The sequence below is a fragment of the Talpa europaea genome (assembly GCF_964194135.1).
Source record: "Talpa europaea genome assembly, chromosome: 3".
Lineage (NCBI taxonomy): Eukaryota > Metazoa > Chordata > Mammalia > Eulipotyphla > Talpidae > Talpa > Talpa europaea.
Window position 1 is genome coordinate 93,829,860 of NC_140069.1, and position 20,835 is coordinate 93,850,694.

Genomic DNA, 20,835 nt, shown 5'->3' on the forward strand with positions numbered 1-20,835 from the left:
ACATCCTTAGAACTTATCCTATAAATAGAAGTTTGTACCTTTGACCACCTTCACCAAGATTCACCAAGCCCCTCTACCAAGGCTATGGTTTTTATTATCAAATTCAAGACAAAAAATTTAAGAAGGGGGAGAAAAACTATCCCTTTGATGTAGTAACTCTGACACATAAAAATTATACAACGTGAGAGCTGCCTATGACTTTAGAGACCATTTAAGTGAATCTCCTCATTTTATAGTTGAAGAAACTAATAGTTTCAGAAAGACAGTTTACTAAGATTATAGAATTAGGTGTTGTGCTAAGAGCAAAAACTGGATCTCTTCAGTTAGATTCCATTCATCTTTCTACTCCACTACAATTATACGCTAAAGCCAGGGAATTTGATTTCAAGATAACACCCAGAGAAAGGATTGTAAAATTTAGTCTTTTTTTTTTAGATTTATTTATTTATGTATGTATGTGTACAAGCACTGGGTACAGTCAGAAGCGCGGGAGGGTGAGAGAATTCACCAGAGCAAGAGTGGGGAGCAGAGCAGGCATCAGGAACGAAGTACACTGCTGAGGGGAGCAGTGGGTGTGGCAGGAGATGTCTACACACCATGTGGGACCCTCCCCGGCGGCCAGGGATTGAACTGGCATTGCAGAGGCTGTGGGCAGCTTTGCAGCCCAGTGCTCAACCGCTGCACTACCAGGGAGACCCCAGTCTTTTTTTTTTTTTTAAGGCTTTTAAAGAAATCTTCTAAAAACTTTTTTGCTCCTCTCCCTGTCTTTCATGTAATGTTCCAATACTCATTGAACAATTGGTTTGAAAATAATGTTGTCCTCTGTGCTGGCATAGTTCTTATTTTAATACTTGTACAAATACAAAAGAACTAGACACTGAGAAACACTTAAATCAATGAACAAAGAAATGGGTCAAGATAAATGAAAATTCCTATTGAGCAGAATTATGGAGACACAAAATGCTTTTAAATACAGATGAAGGAAATAGAAAAAGCATTATATAAAGAAAAAGAAGCCACACATATATGCTACATCTTCTGTTGTGAATACTTTATCTCCATTTCTTCCCTTTGTTGGTGTAATTTCTAGATTAAAAGTGAATTACAATATTTAAATTTTCTAGAAATTATCATTATTCATTTTTGTCCCTGGAGAGTTTTTTCACCTGGCCAAGAAAAGTAGAATTATCTGATATTTGCACTCAAAGGAAAAGCTCATCTATAAAATAGTGATACTAGAAACTTGAAAGAAAAATACCTTTCCCTAAAAGAGTCATTTCAAAGACTGATGTATAGTACAGTGTTTCCTGTGTTTTTTTCCCCCTGTTTTTTATGGTTTAGGATCTTACATTCAAATCTTTAATTAGTGTTGCTTTAATTTTTATGTTTAGTGTTAGTGACTAGTGATCGATTTTCATTCTTTTGTATATGACTGTCCAGCTTTCATCAGAGTTTGCTTGATTAGTTATATGCTCTTTGCTTCTTTGTTGTTAATTATTTGTCTATAAACATGTGATATTTCTGGGCTCTCAATTCTGTTTCATTGACCTGTGGTCTGTTTTGAGTCCTATACCATGCTGTATTAATTAGTATCACTTTGTAATATAGCTTAAAGTTAGGGCATATAACGCCTCCATTTTTTTCTCCCTCTTGAGGTTGTTTGGTTATTTGGGTACTTCATTATTCCAAATAAATTTTATTATCTTTTCAGTTCATTTTTCGTGAAAAGTAAAATTGGGATTTTCACAGAGATTACTTTGAATCTATATATTGACTTAGATTATTTAATCATTTATCAGTGTTAATTCTTCCAGTCATGAACATGTAGTATTTTTCCATTTTCTGAGCCTTCTATTTCTTTCAGCAGTATATTACAGGTTTCAATGTACAGATCTTTCACCTCCCTGGTTAAATTTATATTTAGCTATTTAATTAATTTTGGTGCAACTGAGAGATTTTCTCTTTCTGCAAGTTCATTATTTGTACAGAGAAATGCAGCAGACTTTTGTATATTAACTTTGTGGCCTGCCATTTCACTATATCTGTTCATTATTTTTAACAGTGTTTTACTGGGCTCTGGAATTTTATGCTCATTATCATGTCATTTGTAAAGTGGTCATATTTTTCTGCATTTTCAAATTAGATACCTTTTATTGTTTAATTATGCTCTCTCTCTTTCTCTCTTGCTCTTGCTTGCACTCATTCTCACTGTCTCTGATTACTTGAAGGGAAGGAAGAGTGGGCTGTTGTTAATCAGATTGAAGGAGTTGATTGGATGATGAAGAATGGAATTACACTTCTAATGTGAACATAATGTAGTATATACAGATGTGGTTTATAATGATGTACACTTGAAACCTATATAATGTTATTAACCAGTGTTATTTCAATAACTTTTTTTTAAAAGATTTATTTATTTATTTGTTTGTTTATTTGTTTGTTTATTTATGCAAGCACTGGGTACAGTCAGAAGCGCGGGAGGGTGAAAGAATTCGCCAGAGCCAGAGCAGGGAGGAGAGCAGGCAGAAGGACCGAAGTACACTACTGAGGAGAGCAACGGGCCAGGCAGGAGAGGTCTTCGCGCCATGTGGGACCCTCCTCCGGTGGCCGGGGAGCAGCCGGGGATCGAACCGGCACTGCAGAGGCTGCGGGCAGCTTCACAATCGAGCTCGAAACCACTGCGCCACCGGGGAGGCCCTCAATAACTTTTTTTTTTTTTAAACTTAACTCTTTTTTTTTTTTAAGATTTTTTTTTTTATTAATTTATTTATTTATACAAGCACTGGATACAGTCAGAAGCACGGAGGGTGAGAGAATTCACCAGAACCAGAGCGGGGAGCAGAACAGGCAGAAGGACCGAAGTACACTGCTGAGGGGAGCAGCGGGTGGCAGGAGAGGTCTGCGCGCCATGTGGGACCCTCCTCTGGTGGCCGGGGAGCAGCCGGGGATCGAACCGGCACTGCAGAGGCTGCGGGCAGCTTCGCAACCCAGCGCTCAACCGCTGAGTCACCAGGGAGGCCCTCAATAACTTTTTAAGATGAGACATTTCAAACATATTTGTGAAATGTGCTGAAGCTGAGGAAGAGTGAGAGGCCAATAAAACCTGAGCTGAAAACATAAAAACCAGAGAGATTATCATTCAGCATTCCATTCAACAACTGTGTCTACAATGTGTTAGCCACTGTTCAAGGTTCCTGTTAACAGCTGTTAACAGAGAGGCAAACAGTACCTTCCTTTGGGGAGGTTGATCTAGTGAGGAAAACCAGATAATAGAATTAACAGTAAACATAATAAGTAAATTATGTATCAATTTGGAGGAGGATAAATGAGTTAGGAGGGACAAAGTTTGGATAGGTATAGAAAAGGGTTTCAAAGAAAGGTCTTATTGAGAAGATAACAGGTGAACTAAGATTTGTGGAAGTTGAAGGAGTTAGGCAATTAGAAATTGCACTCAAACAAAGGGAAGAGCCACTGTAAAACCTGTAAGGTCAGAGTATGGCTGCCATATTTGTGAACAGAGTCCCAGCTGAAAGTGGTCAGATTGATGCTCGCAACCTTATTATATGGAGACATTATTATAGAAAGACATACCCATATTATTATATGGAGACATGAGGGTATTTAAAAACTCTTACCCTGAGAAAAATGATGGGCTGATCTTGTCAATTAAGCATTAAGAATGTCAGTCTTGCTGCCAGTTGAGAATAGACTGCAGAGGGGTAAGGAGAGTGACAGGATTACCACAAAGGAGACTAGTTATTTTCCAGCTAAGAGATGTTGGCAGAAACTAGACTGATGACAAAGGAGCAAAAATACAAGGTAAGTTACTAATATAATTTGAAAATGTAGACTGCAGGATGTCCTTATAAATGAACATTGATTTGAGAGAGAGAATGAGTGTTCCCCAAGATGTAAAAACAAAATAATAAAGGAAAAATGGTGAAAGAAAGGATAGTGTGTGTGTGTGTGTGTGTGTGTGTGTGTGTGTTGGTTGTATGAGGAGATGTGAGGTGAAGATTAAGGAAGAACAAGATTTACTAAGGTGAAAACTTGTGGAGCTGGTAGACAATACCAGTTATATACATGGTGTCCTCAGAACTCGCAGTACTAACCCTCTTCCACAATTCCCCATGATGTCCCTTCCTTTGCTGCTTTTCCAGAAGGCACTGGTAGAGTTGTAAGGTTCTGGGGAATATTCTAAAGCAATAGTGGCCATGGCCATGACCACTGCTTGAAATCTGTTTAGCAGTGGCTCTTTGATGTCCTGCCTTCACCACTTGTCCAAGCATCAACTGTCAAGTCAGTTTTCCCTAGGAGCGTTTTCCCTTGCTCCATGTAGACAAACATATGCAGAGGAATGAAATGTGTGTGTTAAAATGTGAACTTTTGTTTTGGTAAAAAATATGTCAAAAAACAGAAGTCCTTGTGCCATTTGAAAATGTGCAATTTTATAATCTGATGCTTTTAAAAGATGACCTACAATTAAAAATGTAGGCTGTATTTTCGCCATTACTTCATATTTGCATGATTATAATCTGCCATTACAAATTATGTGAGCCATCATAATCTGCAATCTCAGAGATCAAAAAGGCCTTATAATTCTAAAAGATACTTTTAAATACTTAATTGATGAGGATAGAAATTATATAAATCAGGTCATGTTTGTGCCCTACTCAAAGCCTTGCATTTTCCCTTCTGGTTCAGATTGAAATCCACAGTTGTTGCAGTGACCTGTGAGGCCTTTTATGAACTGGCTTTATTTCACTTTCCTGGCCCCTTTTCTAGCCATCTTTTCCTTTATTTACTTCTCATCAACTAGTAGGATCTCCTTGTGCTGCCTTGAATACACCAAAGACCTACTTCAGGTTCTGGCATTTTCTATTCCCTAGGATAGTGCTTCCCCCTCATAATTTGCTTGACCTACCTCCTCACTCCATACAGAGCATTCCTTTGGCCCACTGGTACCACCTCAGAGCAGCCTTCTGTGAACCCATATCTAAACGTGCACCATCTCTCATGACTTTTTATTTTTTCACATTGGTTCTTACTTTGTATTTGCTTGTTTATTTTTTTAAAGATTTATTTATTTATTTATACAAGCACTGGGTATAGTCAGAAGCGTGGGAGGGTGAGAGAATTCACCAGAGACAGAGCTGGGAACAGAACAGGCAGAGTGATGAAATACACTACCGAGGAGAGCAGCGGGCCAGGCAGGAGAGGTCTGTCATGCCATGTGGGACCCTTGCCTGCGGCCAGGGATTGAACTGATGCTGCAGAGGCTGTGGGCAGCTTCGCAGCCCAGTGCTCAAGTGCTGCACCACCAGGGGAGGCCCTGCTTGTTTATTTATACACCATTTTACTTCAGTTAGAATGTAAACTACATAGAGGTGAAATATCATGTCCTTTGCTTGCTACTAATCCTGACAGGTGGTTGGCAAAGATTTCTTGAGTGAAGAAAGTGATGGTGAACCTTTGTGATGCATTTATACTGTAGTACAGTCTGTTTCTTGAAACGCTCGCGGACTGCCTCCATCTCCTATATCAAACCCTTGCACCTGGCTTCCTGGTATCAGTTTGTCCACTGTGCTTCAGATATGTTAAGATTTGGGACCTCCATGCCTTTATAGCTGCTACTGCTACCCTGTAGGCATCATATGCTCTAGACACATCAGACTATTTGTCATAAGCTGCCAAGTCTTTGTCCTTGCTAGTCTATCTGCCTGAACTATCCTCCTTACTTTCTCTTTCTGGCAATTTTTGAGTAACTTTATAGGTTCAAATATTTTGAAATGTTTGAAAATTTTAGTAGAATATTGAGGAACCAGGCCTTTTGTTTTCCTTAAAGCCAGAGCAGTGCTTCTCTACGCTATTTATGCTATTACAAATAGTAATAGCATAAATGCTTTTTCATCTTCACCTAACCACTAGGGATTCTGGAATGCTCTTCTTAAAGAGCAACCATCCTCCTTCTTCTTGAAATGTCCTTTTTCCAGGTGAGGTTCATGCTAGAAAGAATGTTGTATTCTGTACAGTTTGCAAGGACCAGGCTGAGTCATGAGAAATCACTGTTGTGTTTCAACCTAAACACAACACATAACCCAATGTCAGTACAACCAATTATTTAGCCATAAACTCGATAGGAAATAAATTCTGAGACCTGATACATGCAAGATTCTGAATCAAAATCAGACTTCATGGAAAGAAAATCAGAATGGGATTCTTTTCTTCTTACTGTGTTTAGTATCTGTTCACATGACCTATGTCTCCCTTTATTGTTAGGAGTAATACATGCATTTTTGTTGCCCTTTACTTTTGTAAGCTCTTTCTATTCTTTCTAGCATGAACCTCACCTGGAAAAATGACATTTCAAGAAGAAGGAGGATGGTTGCTCTTTAAGAAGAGCATTCCAGAATCCCTAGTGGTTCGATGAAGATGAAAAAGCATTTATGCTATTACTATTTTTTCTGTCACTTATTTTCTAGCAATGAAATAACTGGTACAAGTTATCAGTGAACCCACTTCATCATTGTCCTAGGATATATCCAATACTTTGCTCCTGTGCCTCTCTATTTCTTTGATTTACTTACTTTCTTTGCATAAGTACATCCCCAATTGAATTATTCTAAAGGGTGCTCTGGAAAGAAATTACTGAGTCTTTACGTGTCATAAAGTATTCTTGTTCAAATAACATACTTGAATACTAGTGTGTAATGGCTGAAAAAAATAAAGTTTAAAAATAATTTTCCTTGGGAATGTGAGGATTTACAGTGTTGCTGATTAGGACTTTGATGTCAATCTCATTTTTCATCTCTTTTGAGGATGACATTTTTCTATTTTAAGGATCCCTGGAGATTTGAAGTTTTATGAGACTATGTCTAAGTGAGTATATGATTTTGTGCATAGAGCTTTTTCTCGTTGAACCTATCAGATTTGCAGAAGAGTTATTTTAAGTTTCTAAAAATCATCTTCTTTTATTTGAGAATGCCCTCCCTTCTTTATCAGCATTCTCAGAGATGCTGTTATGCAGTTATAGGGCTTCTGCATTGATCTTTTAGGTTTCATATTTTTCCACTTCATATTTCACTTATTTGTTTTTTTTTATGAAGGATTACTTCAACTTTGTTTTTTCTAAACCTTTCTATTGATGATATTTTTATCTCTAAGTGCTTCCCTTTTTGTTCTTTTTCATATAGCATTTTTTTTTAATTTTAATGATAAAATACTTTCTTGAGTCTCGTTGGAATTATTTCTGTCAACTGAACTATATATTTTGTTCAGAGTCATTTATGTTTACCTCCACCCCGCCCTTCATGCTGTTGGGTCTCTTTATATGCTATAAAAAAACCACTGCCTTTCCATTGACATTTTTGAAAGTACTAATTGGTTCATTTTTCCTTAAGGTTGGATAAATGTATCAATTGGGAGCTCTTTGACAGCTGATTTGGGATAAAGTGTAACTGCCAAACCCCATTTTGGGATTAGCATTCCAGAAGTTAACTGGTGCTCTCTGAATCTGACTCACTGATGAAATAAGGAAGAGCATATTTTAGGACAATAATATCCACACTGGAAGTCTTGGTTTTTTCCAGATACATCATTTTCTGAAGATAGGGTCACCAAACACCTAGGATTAAACACTGGTTGCTGGCATAGAGGGAAAGTAATTAAGGTGTTGAGATATAGTCCAGATCTTTTTTTTTTTTTAAAGATTTATTTATTTATTTATTTACACAAGCACTGGGTACAGTCAGAAGCGCGGGAAGGTGAGAGAATTCACCAGAGCCAGAGCGGGGAGCAGAGCAGGCAGAAGGACCCAAGTACACTGCTGAGGGGAGCAGCGGGCGGCAGGAGAGGTCTGTGCGCCATGTGGGACCCTTGCCTGGTGGCCGGGGATTGAACCAGCGTTGCAGAGGCTGCAGACAGCTTCGCAACCCAGCTGTTTTTTAAAAAGTTTTGTGTTATTAAACATTTTGTGTTGTGCAATTTTTTGTTTCTTTTGTTGCTATATATTTATTTTGTGTATATATTTTGATACTTGGTAGCATTTTATTTTTAAATATTTGGACTTAAAAAAATTGCAAGAATAGCACAGATTTCCTGTATGTCCTATATACATCTTCACCTTATCTTAAATATTTACAAAACTATAGTAAAATTATCAAAATTAATTACTATTTGTACACTGTTAGCTGAACTACAAAATTTATATGGGGCTGCATTTTTTTCCACTAAGTGTCCTTTCTCCATTCCTGTATCCAATCCAGAGCCTCACTTAGCACTTAGATGTCCTATATCCTTAGTCTCCGATAATCTGTAGCAATTCTTTAGTCTTCCCTTAATCTTTCCTGATCATTGTTTAAAAGTATCCTTTAAAGTGTTCAGTTATTTTGTCAAATGTCCCTCAATAAAGGTTTATCTGATATCTTCTCATTATTAAAGTTGAGGTAACAAACTTTTTGAAGAATACTGTAGAACTACCTCTCTCATTATGTCATATCAAGGGAGTACTGATGTTGATATGTCTTAACAATGGAAATGTAAGGTAATCCCTCAAATGAAATTTGTTCATTGTAAAGTTTGTATTTTTCTCCTTTATGAAAATTTGGGGAAGATACTTTGTTGTAAGGAAAATATCATATTTCTTCTGAAAAGCGTTGTCCACTCTTTAGCATCTCTCGTTAATTTGGTCCAAGACAATTAATTCTATCTTATTCCAATTAATTCTCTTTTTCCTGATTTTCTGTATTCCTCAATTCTCCTATATTTATTAATTCAAATTGTTCTATAAATCAGAACTATTTTATTTCCTTTCAATTCAGTGTGTTTTTTTTTTTTTTTAATCTCTGGGTGGACTCATGAATACTTACTTGACTGTATGAATCGTAATCCACTTTGTCATTATTATGTTCTTCACATTGTGCCCTCCCACCCCTACCCTTTGGCCTTAGGGAGCTCTTTCACATTGGTTGATATATCCTATCATTCCTTATCATTCCCATTCTTTATTGAGCATTTCAGTGTTTTCTGTCACTACAAGATGTTCCAGAATCTCCTGTATGTTCCCTGACTCATTCCTGAATCAACCATTTATCCAAGCATCCCCAGAGCCTTTCATTGGAGATTGATATTAGGAACAAGGACATTATTCTGTTAATTATATTTAAACCATGAGTTCATCTTTATTATCTTTATACTTTCTTTTCAGCAGGATATTTATTGGGAAAGGTAAGAGGTAAACACATGTTTTGCTTGCTGTCTTTAACCTGAAAACCCAATTCTTCAGATAAATTTTTAAATATGTTTTGAGGAGTTGTTCTTTTTAAGAAAAGTTACATTGTTTTCCACTTAATATTCCCAAATATGTTTATCAATCTTTCATACACCATGGATCTATTGAATAAAAATCAACCTAAACTGGCATAAATAGGAAAACACAAAAACTTCCATGGACATTACTAGAATAATTGCCACAATAAAGAGATTAGTAGTATATTAGTTACAGTTTATGAGAAAGTAGGAATGAATTTGTGAACAATAGGACAATAAATCTGATTCAGTTCAAAATAGAAGATATCTTTAAGTCAAAATTATATTGCAACATTGTAGACACTAAATAGCTACTTGTTGAAAGGAATGACTGGACCTTAGCATTTTCACTATTGATAAGACTGTTGCCATGTTGTTCTCCAATACACAGCATATGTTGTAACATGGCATTACACAACTCTTGTAATACATCATTAATTCATTCAATAAACGACTGCCACTCAGACATAATTATAGACATATATATTTTTAAATGAAGGATTTTTATCAAGTGATACGTATTTTCAAACTTTCCATCCTTTAAAGATGTTGGGCTAAATTCACATGTATAGGATTAATTTTGAAAGATGGGGCATTTTGAACATCTATAATTATAAAATCTATGTTTGTAAATTCAGGAATGGCATGCATGACAAATATGACATTTACCTCAGACAGAAACAAGTAGATTCTAAATATTTGGAGAAATGTGAACTAGATAGATATAATTTCCCTATAAATGGGAAAGAAGACTTTTATTAAAGAAAACTTTACATTGGAATGAAAACCAATTTCATTCCATACCAAATTTTCAATTGCTGTCTACTATTTTGTTTTAAAATTACAGTAAAATCCTTTTAACTTTGGGGCAAAAATAGAAATTTATAAGAATGTTTTGCTGAAAGTATGGTTTTGTTCTCATTATGTTTATTAGCTTATGCCTTAATTTTGATGGAGTGTGTCATCCAATACTTTCCCTGAAAATAGTTGTAGAAGATATTTTGTTTTAATCTTGAAGGACTGAAACTATTATTCAATAATCAAATTTAATTTACCACTTTAAAATTCATTGATTTCCTAAATTGGTCTTTTAAGTTTTTGATCTATTATTGCCAATTATTTAATTCTCTGTTGTGTTGTGCTTTGAGAGAATATGTCAACTTTATCTTCTAAACAGTGTATCACATGTTTTGTTTGATATTTCTTTTTTATTTTAAATATCATCCACTTTTCCTTTCAGAGATGTGCTATCTTGTTTTTTGGGCCCAATCCCAATGTTTTTATTACAGTTTCTTCCTTGTACTTTCTCTGGTTTTCTGAAATCACTCTATTTTGTTTACATGTTAGTTTTGTTATCATTCATACTAGAAACTTTCTACAAACAACCCATCATATTTGAGAAAGGACAATGGAAAACTGAAGAGTTTGCTCTGTGTACCTGAATGGGGTTCTTTGACTAGTGGATTCACCATAGAATGATTGGGAGAAAACCTAACTGTGCGATAGGGTGACTTCCAATTCTCTGTGTCTCTATGTAGTTTCTCTTTGGTTGTTAGTTTCTCCAAGAAGAGGCAAAAGTCAGCTTGCTTTTTGTGGTTTACTCTCTGATGATATTAACACTTGCATTTTAGCTTTTCTCTCTGTAGATCACCTCTCTGCTTTCCATTCCCTAATATTGTGTTGGTAATCCTTGTTTCCTGCTATCTTCTGTGCTGTCTTTTTGTCCTTCAAAAATAGATATATGTGTTTAATGTCCATGTGTAAAGAGGAACTTTTATGAAAAAGGTAGTGAGCTATGACTTAAAGGATGTTTACTGTCAGTTTTACAAGTGTAGAAGTGTCTTACAATTTGAGAAAAGAAGATGCAGAGAGCCTCCCTGGTGGCTCCGGGCTTAAAGACAGCACTCTTAGGCTGTCACCAGCCACTGCAGCAGGAGTTCTATCCCTGGCAGGCCAAGGAGCTAACCCACATGGCGCAGCTGACCTCGCCTGTCTTGCCTGCTGCTCCCCTCAGCAGTGTATTTCAGTAGATCTGCCTGTTCTGCTCCCTTTTCTGTCTCTGGTAAATCCTCTCACTCCCCTGTATGTCTGGGAGTGGCCTACACCACTGTGGCCTACACCACAGTTCTTGTATGCATAAATAAATGAATCTTAAAAAAGAAGAGGCAGAACACTCTTCAAAAGAATTGGAAATTTGGTTATAACGATGCATATGATTAAGTGGACAACCTTTTTCAATCATTTGCCTACATATTTTTATGAGTATTATTTGTTTTCTAAGGAAGTACAATGAATTAATCAAATCAAACAATTATATACATAAGACATTTATTCTTTCAGAGAACTTATTCTGATAGCCCAACAACATATATTACGTGACTCTTTCACTCATATGAAAAGCAGTGACTTGATTTCATGTGACAATTTGATGAAAAGTGTAGGAACTTGTATTGCTCAGAAGGAGAAGAGTCAAATATATTTCTCTACTAATTAGAGAATCTTAGTTTTTTGAATGAAATAAACAATTAAATCATACACAGTAAACAAAATTAGATTTTTACTTGGTTTCACTAATTGGTGAATTGAAATTTAAGTGGCCTTCCTGTGGTAGGAAGGACTCATGTGAGAATCACACATGCATCTCTGAGTTTGAAGTGTTGAACTTTTGTTGCAGTAGTAGACTTCATTAATAACTTTTTGTAGATAACTATCAAATAAGTGTTTTTATTCTATGACTTCAACAATTTCTTGTTTACATGCAAAAAAAAAAAGTCTGAATCTTCTATATGGTCACTGTTAAAAATTAGGGAAATTTACAAACAAAAAAGTCTACACTAAAGGACTACTATTTTAATAATTGGCTTAGTTATTTCTACCAACACACAACAGAGAATTAGTACATTTTAAATTCATTATAGTGTGCAATTTCCCCATTTCATTAACTAGTTGTTGAAAATTTGAATCTTAATTCTAGCCTACTAATCTTTAAGTCTACATTTAAAAATCATTTTGAGGGCCTCCCCTGGTGGCGCAGGCAGTTGAGCACCGCACTGTGAAGCTGTCCGCAGCCTCTGCAGTACCAGTTCGATCCCCACCAGCCAGCGAGGGTCCCACATGGCACGGCAGACCTCTCCTGTCCCGCCCGCTGCTCCCCTCAGCAGTGTATTTCATCAATCTGCCTGTTCTGTTCCCCGCTCTGTCTCTGGTAAATCCTCTCACTCTCCCGCTCATCTGGCCTGTACCCTGGTTCTTGTATAAATAAATAAATAAATAAATCTTAAAAAAAATTTTTGACTATATAAATTCCAGTAGCTTATCTCTCAAAACCAGCATTGAGGAGAAAGGACTTAGGGGCCCTTGAGATGGTTGAAGGGGTAAGGATGAAGTGTGTGAGTGGGGCCAGCAGGGGTTGCTGTCATGGATGAGGCTGCCACATTCCTGGCGTCTCTGACCTTGGACTCACTTAACATTATAGTCTGGATTCTATTAAAGGAATTTCTTGTTTTTCCTTTGCAAGAGTCACCCCCTACCACGACAAATATTTAAAAATGTTTAAAAAAAAAAGTTGGAAAAGCAACTTTTTCCCAAAAGAAATTTATAGTTCAAATTTACACTGAGTTCTTACTAACTAGAGCAAGCCGGGTTTTCACTAAAGCTTTGACTTTCCTCTGTAAAACATTAGTCACTCCCTTGGAAGAAGCAGTTTTTTATAGGCAGTGGGATAAAACAGCCACAGATGTGCATGTAATATGACAGGCTTTCGAATGTACCTGCAAAGCATTTTTTTTTTAATTTGAGAAAAAAAAAAGATGAAAGAAAAAAGACTGAATCAGGATGTGAAAATAATAGTGATTCGGTATTAAGGAAATGATAAGTTTTTGATCCATTCAAGTAGTCTTTTCTTTTCCCCTTTTCTTTATTCTTAGGAAGTTCTTGAGGCTGTGCCAAGTCATTTTCACTGCACAAATTTTAAAGGTATTTGCCATTCCCATGTGTAACTGGTTGCTTTTTACTGCACAGGACTATAGTGACACCCGTGGCCCAAGAGTTTGATCCAGACGTGGTCCTAGTTTCTGCTGGATTTGACGCATTAGAAGGCCATGCCCCTCCTTTGGGGGGGTACAAAGTGACAGCAAAATGTAAGTATATCCCTTAAGACTCTATGAAATGCTATGACAAATAATATCTTTCAGGTCTTTAAGATAGATGACATCTTTTACATGCGTCTAGTAAACTTTGGTGAGACATTTGAAAATGATTCCGCCTGTGTTTATTACTGTCAGATTCCCCCTGTAGAAATTGGCCTTTGAGAAAAACAAAGTTATGCTATAAGAAATAAGTCAGAAAGAGAAAGACAAATGCTGGATGATTTCACTCATATGTGGACTATAGAGAAACAAAACAAAGGAACAAACAAAAACTAAACCATAACAAAACCTAGAAATCTGTGGAATGAGGGGCAGAGGGGCAGGGGGTGGGCCCTCCCTCCTCAAAGGGTGGAGGAACCTCGTGGACTGTGGTGGAGGACTGTGGGTGCCTGGTGGTGGGTGTGGTGTGGTTACGTACATCTGAAGAGGATGTGTAGCTATACCTCTGAATCATATTCAGTGTTGTAACCAATGTTATTTCAATAAAAATTTAATACAGGAATACCTGAAAAACATGTATTCTATTGAAGTCAGAATTCTAAAATACATTCATTACATTGGGAAATTTACTTATGTGGCTCAACTATGTCATCCATTTGTTGTTCTTTTTTGTTCTGCAGTTATTTTGAGTTGTGTGAATACAATGTTTACTATGTTAAAAAAAAATTAAGAGGAAAGATTATTAACTACTTAAGTACAAACAAATTCAACAACTCAGCTGAATTCTACAAATTTTAAAAAACAGAACTCATCAAAACTAACACATGGTGAAACAAAATCTGAAGAGCCCTATGTCTATAAAAAATTCTAATTCAACATCAGAAACCTTTCCAGAAGCAATTTGGAACTCTTAGACAATGTTGGTAAAAGTAATCACTTTGGAAATAAGTCTGACATTTCATGTAAAACTAAATAAACACTACCTTTGACTCGGAAAAAAAAAAATTTAATACAGGGAAAAGAAGAAGAAAGAAAAGAAACTGGGAGTTAGAAGAAAAAGTTAGATTGTTTCCTTTGTTTCCTTTGGTTGACTTGGTGGGATATTTCAGAGCCTTTGTTTTTCAAAACTCCCATTTGTTATTTAAAGGCAGAAGTGATAGGGCTTCTGTTTAAAATAATACTAAATGACTTAAGAGAGGTCATGATCTATAAAAGCTATTGCACTTTTTGCAAGAATTGAAAGTCACTGTTGTTATTCCATTATACATGGGATAAAAATAGTTATTTCACAATAAGTCTATGGCTCATCCCTGTTTGGAAACAAAATATAGTTCCCCTTGCTCAATGGCTCGTGCATACTGTGGCCAGTGCTCAGGACATCTGCTGGTATTCTGCTGTGTTGCAATGATTGGCTTCTTGACTGTGTTCCTTAGCATCTAGACAACAAATGAATGTTTCTGTTATATTGCATTTGAATACTGTGACCTAATGAAATCTAGCTAAAAAGAGGCTTTCTGGGGCCACCGTGGTGGCGCAAGGGGTTTAGATGCAACCTATGAAGCTATCTGCATCACGAGTTCTATCCCCTGCCAGGGAGCTACCCACATGGTGCAGCAGACCTTTCCTGACTTGCCTGCTGCTCCCCTCAGCAGTGTATTTCAGTCAGTCTGTCTGTTCTGTTCCCCACTCTGTCTCTGATGAATCCTCTCACCCTCCATACCTCTGACCTGTACCCCAGTTCTTGTATGCATAAATAAATAAATCTTTAAAAAAAAAGAGGCTTTCTTTAAGAATACTTTTCTTCCCCTCTGAGTGTGAAAACAAGGCATATTGTATAGTCCAGTCTTACAAATATATACTGGTATTCTGTGTATCTACATAAAAAAAGAAGGAAAAAAGTAAATTACATAGAAAATGGGGTCTACTATTGTATATTTTAAGGGGAGTTGAAAAACAAACAAATCAAAAACAACATAAATAGTTTCAAGTGGGAGAGATGAGCTTGGAGCAAATGTGTTTTATTAATTTGAAAAGAACCAAAGAAGCAGCATCGTGCCAACCTTTGTTTTTAGTTGGCTTCTCATGTGAGAGAGTTTTCTGCACTTTAATTGTTCCAGTAACATTGTTAGGTAGTAGTTATTTTTAACATCTATTATTTACCCAGGGTTCTTGGTGCTTTGTTGTTTATTGAAAACATATTAAAAGAGGCAACTCCACAAAGACAAACAAAATATAATAATTCACAATTTTGGTAAAATTAAAAAGAGGTGTTTGGTCATATCAAATGTCTTTATGATTCTTTTTCTTTCTTCGTGAAACTCCGCTCAAATGGAAGTCAGTAGTCTTTCCATTGCACGTAAACCTCGGTTGGGTCAAGACTGCTGAATAGTTTTATTAAATAAAGGGGAAATAAAAATCTTGTACACCAAAATGAGATAAACACAAACAATATAAAAAACACATGGGTCAAAGCAAAAATCTAGAAAAGGTGTTCTTTGCCGTTAAATCCAAGAATCTCCCTCAGAATCTTAAAGATAAAGAGAAATATCTTTGTATGGGTCTGTCTCCTTGCCACAGGGGTAAGTTGTAACAGGTCCATTTCTGAGAGCTAGCTAAAAAAAAAATAATAATGTTTTAGTTTACTTATGTTTTTTGTTCCCTGTTTTCCAGGTCAAGTACAAATCTCAAATGTTATCTTGGAAAAGTATGATAGAAAGTCTTAGCAGCATGGTTTCTTTTGGTCATAGACAAAAGAAACATGGTTCCTACCTTTTATTAGCTTCAGTTCAAAGCACTAAGACAATAAATACATTGTGTTTTGTTGGTTTTTTTTTTAAATCCATTATTTGGAAGCTCCTCATTGCTTTCTACTCCAGGATTAATTTGTGTATAATTGCTGTACTCTCTCAATCCTCCTTATAAATATCCTCCCTTCTATGTCTTCGCTACTGAAGAAACCATTAAGCTTCTCACTAGATGACTTGTTTCCTAAGGAAAACAAAAAGGCATAAATTTAAGTGATTTAATAATTGACTTTTTGTTGAGTATTTGACATTTAATAAGGGAAAGATAGGAAAAGAGGATCTTAAAATCAAAAGGACAGTTGTAAAAGCTCTCAAAAACAATTCACATATTTCATAAATGAAACTAATTTATTGTACCATCTGAAATAATTGGGGGTAAAAATCAAAGTACTTATTCTGAATTTGTAGTTAGATAAAAATGAAACTTTTGCTCAATTTTTCCCCACAAACATTTCCAAAAGTGCATGAGAACAGAGAACTTGGTTGCACATGACAGATGCTATTTTAGTGCCCAAGACCCCTAACTCCAAGCATAATCTGTAAAGGACACTGACTAGTCCCAGGATACTTAGATAAGAAACAGTAGAGCATTATATCTGGGCAACTACTTCTATATATCATTTCATATATATATATATATATATATATATATATATATATCTGAGATGCTGCCACACTAATTGGATAGAAGCTAGAATTACCTAACAGCCCTATAGTTCACCCCCCAAACAGTTCACCCCGGTGTCTCTGTTCACTTCCTAACCACCTGGGAGATGCATTTACATTGCTTTGGTTTGAAAGTTCTGGACAATTAATATTAGGCTCTGCCATATTAGAAGTTACCCTCCATTTGGTGGGAGTCCTAAAATGATATTAGAAATCAGACTTAAACCTAAAGTAAAAAGTAGGACAAAGTTACAGAAACAAAACTCTCAAAGTTTTCCATTTTAGCAAAACTAATCCTTGCCTTAAGGAAAATGTTTAAAGACTTTAGAGAGTGGTTTTAAGGATACTGTCATGTCAGAGATACTAAAACTTAAGTCTCAATCACTTTAAATCAATCTTTTAAAATAATTTTGTTTGACATCTCTGAAAGAGAAAGATAAATTTAGTCAAAATGTGGAGTGTTATTGTTTGTTTTGAAAGAAACAAATTAGCTGCCTGATTTTCAGTTATATTTATTGTTTGTCAGTTGAATTTTTTCTAAAAATTGGTTGATGTTATAACAAAGGTCTCAATCCAAATATAGAGGGATTTAAAATAACTTTTTTATATATTTTTAGTTTTATTGTTTTTTTTAATTGCGGTAATATTGATTTACAACACTGTATATGATTTAGGAATATAGGTCCACAATTTTGCATATACGTAATTTAATTACAGCTTATCTGGGCTATTTTTCATCCTTCCTTGTTTTTCCTCTCATTTCTTACATATTATGTGTTGTTTGGATTAAGACTACAATAAAATATTCACAATTGTTTGTCCTGAAGTTTTAAATAAATTATCTGTATTATTTACTTAAAATCTATGCTGTTTCAGTTAACCACTGGAGTTAGGGCTGTATCCTTCCCTAAATCCTACATTAAAATTTTCCTTATTATCAGATTATCTTTTTAAACACTCTTACTTAGATTGAATTGTTTTCAGGCTACAGTTTAAGAAGGTTGTCATGACAACTGTCATGTTCAAACAATAAAATGACTAACTCACCATATTGCAGCACCCCCTAGCTTCACAGTGTTGTCAGCATAAAAATAAATAAGGTTCTGTCATTCAAATTCCTTTTATAACAAATTATATTTTTCTTCCTATTAAGCATATATATACACATACATAGGTGTGCTCTTCTCTCACCATGATTTTACCCCTTATATTAAAATGAACATAACTATGCTAAATCTCTTTTTTTCTCCTGTTATCAAGACTTATTTAAAAAAAAAACTTGATTTCATTTATGTGTTTTATTACTTGATTATATAATATATCATGTTCAAAGTGAGTACTTCTACTATTGTGATAGTTCTATTTGGCAGGTGCATCTCTTATTAATTACAGAATTAATGCTTTGTCTGTCATAATAGAACTTCAGACCATACCAAACAGATTTGGAGAAAAGGAGTGTCTGGAAGATATCTCCCAAATGCTGCCATATGAAGGCTTAACCTAAAACTTGAATAATTTAGATTAGTGTACAAACTGGGAGGGCTGTCATTCAGGATTGAGTATTCAAAGTATCCGCCCACTTGGCCCCCATCACATGGGCTTCTCTTACACAATTCTGTGCTGTAGCCTCAGAAGCTAAACCAATGACTGGAATATAGCCTAAGTCTTTAAAAAAAAAAAAGAATGAGTAAAGCCAAAGTGATGCCACAATTTTTTAAGTTTGTTAAGTAGATTGACGCTACTTGAATTATGATTTTATGATTTTTTTTTCAGTGCCATCTTTCCTGGTCTTAGACAACAATCATATTTCTTATACTATTATAATGTGTTTCTTTTTTTTATACAAGAACTGGGGTACAGGCCAGATGCATGGGAGGGTGAGAATATCCACCAGAGACAGAATGGGGAACAGAACAGGCAGACTGATGAAATACACTGCTGAGGGGAGCAGTGGGTGAGGCAGGAGAGGTCTGCTTAGCCATGTGGGATTCTCGCTGGCCAGCCTGGATTGAACCAGTGCTGCAGAGGCTGCGGACATCTTCACAGTGTGGCACTCAAATGTCTGTGCCACCAGGGAGGCCCACAAATGTGTGTTTCTAGCAAGGGCCCTTTGTTCACTGTTATCAAAGGTCAGTGCTACTAGAGTAAGCATATAGTTAGTCACAGCTACATGACTAAGAATTGTCTGTTGGCAAGTGTGTGACTGATGAAGTTATCAAAGAAATTATGGGGAATGGAGGTGCACTTTCCCCATGTAGAAGTTTTCTTCATACTACTCTTATGTACTAGAGCGAGACTCCAGTTACTTGGAGAGTAACCAAGGCAAGTGGTTTCTTACCTAGCAAGTTATAGGCATTACCTGGAAGAGCATTTAGGCTTCTTGAACTCCTTTCCCATAATTTCTGATTCATTATATCTGCAGTGGGTCTGTATTTTCATTTCTGATGAGGTCACAGTTGGTGCTGACAGTCCTGGTCTAGGTACCACACTTTGAGAACCAATGACTAGATATAGAAAGGACAACACAGGATTTGGTGTTAATTAATTTGTAGTTTGGGTGCAATTGGCTGCCAGTTTACTCCTCTGTGTTTTAATGTTTCTGTCTTTCAAACACGAATAATATAAATAATATCTTTTTTACTTATACATAAGAATCTGATCAGATAATGGACTTGAAAAAAAGGCTTTTCAATTTGTGATACTCTAGTTGTAACAAGATATCTATGATATTGTACCTATTAAATTTAGGAATATTATTGTATCCATATGCATAAGCAGGGTTTAGAATTCTTGTAATTTTATGAATCTAAATACTCTGGTAATTTTATGAATCTAAACACTAAAATATTTTGCTAACTATTTATCATATTAATTTGAAGATACCTTAAAACATCAGAAGCATTTTTATTGAGATATAAGGGACATGTAGTATTAATTTCAGATATACAGCATAATTGTTTATCATTTGTATATATTGCAAAATGATCAATCATCACCATAATAAGTTCAGTTAACATCTGTCAACAGATAGAGTAACATTTTTATCTTGTGATAAAAACTTTTAAGGTTTGCTCTGTTAGCAATTTTCAAATTATGTCATAGTGTTATTAATTAGATACCATGCAGTATATAACATCCTCAGGACTTCTTATGGTTGGAAGTTTGTAACTTTTGCCCATTTTTAACCATTTTGCCTACCTCTCCTAGCCCCACTATATTTTGTGTATCTATGAATTCCTTTTTTTGGGAGTTTGGGGTGTTGTTTGTTTTTATAGGAAATGGCTGGAGTCTCATATCTCTTCCTCTCCCTGGCTTCTTTCCAAGTTGTCCTAGGTGACTTGTCCTAGGTGACTTGTCCTAGGTGACTCAGGGGCTCATAGTATAGATAAATCACCAGCAATTCCATTGATTGTCTTATCACCAGCTTGTATGATTCCAGACAGATATAGATAATTAGCCTTCTCTGCCTGATATTTTTCTCAGGTCTTTCCGACCAAGAGTTACTTCCAGGTGCTCTCCCTTATCTCTTCTCTCAAATAACCTACTTGTTATGAGTAGAGCGCCATGAACTCTACCAGGTGCCTTGGTCGTTAATAGATCTATAGAAATGAGCTTGCTTTTGATCTCAGAATTTCAAGCATTTCAACCAAACAACATGAAAAGTGACAAGTCAGAAGTAAGAGATGGAAAATTTTGTTCCAAGTTGTGTTTAAAATGCAACATTTTGGGGAAAACATTTTCTAATCCCATCTTTCACCTTCACCCATTCCCCAGATCTTAGTACCAACTTGTCACACAAGATATTACATGGATGTAACCTGATTTTAGCTCTTATCCATTTCCTCCCATTTCTTCAGATTTGTAATGTGTGGATTTTTTCAATGTAAATGATCACCTGTATAAAATAAACAGATGTGTGTTTTCCTTATGGAAATGGAACAGAAGTGCTTAGGGTTATGAACATGCAGTTT

At 35.8% G+C, this 20,835-nt stretch overlaps 1 protein-coding gene across 4 annotated transcripts in view; it reads left to right on the forward strand.

The window, feature by feature from the left end:
* HDAC9 (histone deacetylase 9) overlaps positions 1 to 20,835 on the forward strand; it is a gene marked incomplete at both ends in the record, with an annotated part of 409,639 nt that overhangs the window by 280,265 nt on the left and 108,539 nt on the right. For all 4 annotated transcript variants that reach the window (XM_084230504.1, XM_084230512.1, XM_084230510.1 and 1 more), the window contains one exon: positions 13,327 to 13,445. In XM_084230504.1, the coding sequence (XP_084086630.1) occupies positions 13,327 to 13,445 (119 nt within the window). The remainder of the gene's footprint in view (positions 1 to 13,326; positions 13,446 to 20,835) is intronic.